This window comes from Penaeus japonicus, unplaced genomic scaffold (genome assembly GCF_977035675.1).
Source record: "Penaeus japonicus unplaced genomic scaffold, GWHDUDI00000001_assembly GWHDUDI00000036, whole genome shotgun sequence".
Lineage (NCBI taxonomy): Eukaryota > Metazoa > Arthropoda > Malacostraca > Decapoda > Penaeidae > Penaeus > Penaeus japonicus.
The window spans coordinates 16,695,482-16,700,481 of record NW_028234438.1 but is presented as its reverse complement, the minus strand read 5'-3'; the positions used below and the strand labels follow the sequence as shown (position 1 = coordinate 16,700,481).

The 5,000-nt window shown below is 41.0% G+C and overlaps 1 protein-coding gene across 1 annotated transcript in view; it reads right to left on the bottom strand.

Annotated features, from left to right (window-relative positions):
* The window catches only part of LOC147467427 (uncharacterized), a 4,679-nt gene extending 40 nt beyond the window's left edge, over positions 1-4,639 (bottom strand). Inside the window, exons 1-5 of the mRNA XM_086531824.1 lie at positions 3,410-4,639; positions 3,094-3,327; positions 2,821-2,907; positions 2,578-2,681; positions 1-2,374 (exon numbers count right to left, since the gene is read on the bottom strand). The exon at positions 1-2,374 is cut by the window's left edge and continues 40 nt beyond it. Of these exons, the coding sequence (XP_086387950.1) occupies positions 534-2,374; positions 2,578-2,681; positions 2,821-2,907; positions 3,094-3,327; positions 3,410-4,293 (3,150 nt within the window). The 5' untranslated portion in view covers positions 4,294-4,639 and the 3' untranslated portion in view covers positions 1-533. The remainder of the gene's footprint in view (positions 2,375-2,577; positions 2,682-2,820; positions 2,908-3,093; positions 3,328-3,409) is intronic.
* Between the last annotated feature and the right edge of the window lie 361 nt (positions 4,640-5,000).

The following is a 5,000-nucleotide window of genomic DNA, read 5'->3' as shown; positions in this document are numbered from 1 at the left end:
CCGCCGACCACCGACCAGCCATCGTCACCTCCTTCCACTACCTTGTCCAAGGTCGTTCTCCCTCCTTCAACCGAAGCTACCCCCTACAACCCCTTAAAGAGTCGAATAGACCGAAACCCAAATCTTTAGTGTCGTCGAACAAGTTCCGAGTCCTGTCAGTCCGTCGCTGTCTCGAGGATAACATTATGAAGTCATCTATGGAGATCATGCAGGGGCTGTCATGCACAGGTCGATGGTCGAGTGGGCGTTCAGGGTCAGCCATGTAATACCTCCCTCCTTAAAAGAAAAAAAGTTACTTTTTTCACAGTTAACATCTCATAGTGCATGATATAGGGGATATCAGTCATGACCTTTCCTTTTATTATTCCATAGAATTAATCATTATACACAACAGTACATTACCATTGCTTGAATTACAGAAACCTTCTCAGGGAGATAGAGAGAAGATTAGTTTATACAAAACAAATATAGATAATTGGAAACCGAATATAAAGCATGTTAAATAAAACTTTTTTACAACCATTATTCTTAGCTTATCCTCGGGACAAAGCATCAGCCAATACATTTTCTTTTCCCCTTATATGATTAACATTAAGGTTATATTTTTGAAGCTCTAAACTCCACCTTAGAATTCTCTGGTTCTTGCAACTCATTTTAGATATGAATGTTAAAGGATTATGATCCGTATAAATCTTTACAGCTTCCTTAGTAGGATATAAATATACTTCAAAGTGCCTTAAAGCTAAAATTAGAGCAAGTGTCTCTTTCTCTATGGTAGAGAAATTTCTTTGATGCTTATTAAATTTCTTAGAAAAATAACCAACTGGATGATCAATGCCAGCTGTATCAGCCTGACATAACACTGCCCCAGCCCCATTGTCACTAGCGTCTACATAGAGCGTGAAACTCTTGTCAAAATCAGGTGAGATGAGGATAGGTGAGGATATCAACATGGCTTTAATCGTCTTGAATGCATTTTCACACGAATTTGACCAAGTAAACTTAACCGCTTTCTTTAATAAGTCAGTTAATGGAGCAACAATATCAGAAAAATTCATCACAAACCTTCTATAATAGCCAGCCATGCCGAGAAACCTCATCACCTCTCTCTTCGATTTGGGTACTGGATATTTGTCAATGGCATCAATCTTGCTATTCAAAGGCTTGACTTGTCCTTGGCCAACAGTATATCCTAGGTAAGTGACGCGTGCATGAGCGAAATCACTCTTGGCAAGGTTTACCGTTAGGTTAGCTGCAGCGAGCCTTTCAAACAGTGCCTGCAGCCTCTCCAGATGCTCCATCCAGGTTTCACTAAAAATTACTATATCATCCAGATAAGCTTTACATCCATCTAATCCTGAAATTAGACCATTAATTAAACGCTGGAAGGTTGCGGGAGCTGTTTTTAAACCAAACGGCATTACACAGTATTGAAAAAGTCCCTCTGGTGTCACAAATGAAGATATTTCTTTCGCTCTTTCAGTCAAGGGAATCTGCCAGTACCCCTTTAACATGTCTATCTTGGTTACATACTTTGCCTTGCCCACCTGGTCAATACAGTCATCAATACGAGGTATAGGATAAGAATCATCCCTAGTTAGGGTATTCACCTTCCTGAAGTCTGTACAGAATCGAATTCCTCCATCAGCCTTAGGTACTAAAATACATGGGGAACTCCAGGCACTCACACTTGGCTCAATGATTCCATTTTCCAACATATATCTGATCTCATCTCTCAACTGGCTACATTTTGTGGGATTAACTCTGTATGGATGTTGTTTTATTGGGCCTTTACCACCAACATCTATATCATGATACATTTGACTAGTGCGACCCGGAACATCAGAAAATAGAGATGAAAATTCCAAAAGTAATTCAGTTAATTGCTGCTGTTTATATAAATCAAGATGTCCAAGCTTACATTCTAAATTATTAAGAACATCTGAATTAACCAATTTAGAGTGAGGTACATTGAAAAGAGGATCATGGTCATTCTCGTGATCATTACTGATTACGTTCTTCACTTCATTAAGCATGATTACATTACCATCTTTACATTTTCTTATAGGTGGCTCATTTCGTTCCACATACTTCTTTATCTGATTAACATGGCAAAGTCGTGACTGTTTACGTTTACCAGGAGTCTGAATAACATAATTAAGGTCACTTAGCTTTTTCTCCACAATACAAGGTCCAAAATAGCGAGCCTTCAGTGACTGCCCAGGGACGGGTAGAAAGACGAGTACCTTTTCTCCTGGTGAAAATGATCGTGACTGAGCATCTCTGTCGTACCACATCTTCATCCGTCTCTGTGCCTCACCGAGATTCGCTCTTGCCAGCTCACAAACTGTTAAGTTTAAATCGAAAATCCATTACATGCTTCAGTACATCAGATTTATCATCATTATTCAGCCATCTTTCTTTTAACATCTTGAGTGGACCTCTTACCTCATGCCCAAACACAAGCTCAAATGGGCTAAACCCCAGTGTATCCTGTACACACTCCCTAATGGCAAACAACAAGAGTGGAACCATTTCATCCCACTGTTCCTCCGTCTCATGGCAGTAAATCCGTACCATATTTTTTAATGTCTGGTGGAACCTCTCCAGTGCGCCCTGCGACTCTGGGTGATAAGCGCTTGTGACACACGATGCTGTATGCCCATCCGTCGCATGGCTGACTGGAACACTTTAGAAAGGAAGTTACTGCCCTGATCGGACTGAATCACCCTAGGTAACCCATATGTACAAAAGAATTTCATTAGTTCCTTGACAATTCTATTGCCACTAATATTACGTAAAGGAATCGCCTCAGGATACCGAGTGTTGGAACACATGATAGTGAGGAGGTAATTATTCCCAGACTTTGTTTTGGGAAGTGGACCAACGCAGTCTATAATTACGTGACTGAAAGGTTCAGAGATCGCAGGAATCGGATACAAGGGTGCAACAGGAATTTTCTGATTAGGCTTTCCCACGACCTGACACTTATGACACGATTTACAATACTTTACTACATCTTTGCGTAGTCCCGGCCAATAAAAATGGCTCATTATTTTTCTACACGTTTTATTAATACCCATGTGACCTGACAACGGTGAATCATGTGCAAGGCTGAGGATCTGTGATCTATAGGGGACTGGAACAACGACCTGGTGTATTACCTGCCACTCGTCTCCTGCACCCACGTGGCGAGGCCTCCATTTTCTCATCAAGATGCCATCCTTCTTATAGTAACCCGTAGGTACTCCTGACACCTCAGCTTCTGACCAAGCTAATTCAGCAATTTTACACAGTTCTGCGTCACATTTTTGCTGATCTACAAGCCTCCCTTTGTCAACAGAGAAACCACTTAGCTTGTTCTCTATAACACCAGTCTTGTGGCTAAACAATGAGGCTATCTCATCACCACTCATCAATTCCATCACCACATACCTTGTCATTATTAGACGCACACTCACTCACGCGTACTTTCTTGTGAGTATCATGGGCAGGTTTATGTTCAACACGCCCATGAATCTTCATGGCCCTCGTGACCGCACAGGCAGGGAACACATCCATCACATCCTCTGCCACCTCTTTACCGCTGTTTAGGTCTGGAGTTCTTAGAATTGCAACATTAGTTTTGGTTTTAACAAATACCTTATCTCCTGCCAAGTCATTTGCCAATATAAATGATACACCTTCTATGGGTAATTTAGGCACCACTCCCACAGTTACGTCTTTATCAAAGAAATCCGTTTTGAGATGAACCTTATACAGCGGAGCAGTCAGATGCCCGCACTCAATACCAGCTATGACGACATTAGCGTCAGGAGTCTTCCCCGCTAGTGGCAATACACCTTCTAAGAGCAGTGACTGTATCGCTGCTGTATCTCTCAATATGACAATAGGCTTCTCACCACTTCCATCATCCGCCAGGGATACACTTCCTTCTGAGCAAAATGGCTTAAATTCATCCCTTACATTTCTCATTTGATCTGTATCATGAAGCAAATTGACTTCTACTGGACGTTTTACATCCTTAAATCTAGTACTGGCAAGAGCTATTGGAACGTCCTTGGACTTTTTATCTTTTAAGAACCAGCAGTTTTTAATACTATGACCCAGCAATTTGCAATTAAAACATCTAACTGATTTATTTCTATCGGTAGTGGGGTTATGACTATGGCTAGGGATGTCTTTCTTATCACCTTTAAATTCTTTCTTACCTGTCGGTGGACTGGGTTGTGGTTTTACAATAGTCCTAGAATTCTCAACACTTTTGTGGATCAAAGCATAATCCTCTGCCATTCTGGCAGCATCATCTAGCACTTTTACCCTGTTTTCATTTAAATATACCTTAATTCGGTCAGGTAAACACCTCTTAAATTCTTCTATCAGAAATAATTGATACAATTCATCATAATCATTATTCACCTTATCACTCTCACACCAACGATTCAGCAAAGCCTCTTTCTCTCTCGCAAAATCTAGAAAACTTTGATTCTCTCTTCCGCAGATTACGGAACTTTAACCGATAGGCTTCCGGTACCATTTCATATCCTTTCAACACAGCCATCTTCACTTTGTCATAGTCACGGCAATCTGACACAGACATTGACATGTAAATTTCTTGAGCTTTACCAACTAGAACAGATTGAAGCAGCACCGTCCATTGTTCTTTAGGCCAATCAGAACTAATTGCTATTTTCTCAAAATATCGAAAATGGTAAATTTTCCGAATAACGCCGCGTCGCTAAATACCACAAAAGTGGTATTGATGGATTCCTCTCAACCTCTACTATTCATATATAGTGAAATTAATGAGCGCTTGCACCCCTGAAGCCCACAATCTGGGTCCCGATAGTAGGGGAGGGCATGAAGTAGATCAGGGAAATTACGGGGTAAAATATGAATTCCGGCCATATTTCGTATGCAAAATCTTAACCAATTACCTACCTACCTAACTTTGCTTAGGTTTGAAGTTTGCCCTAGCCAAGGGGGGGCTTCGCCCCCCC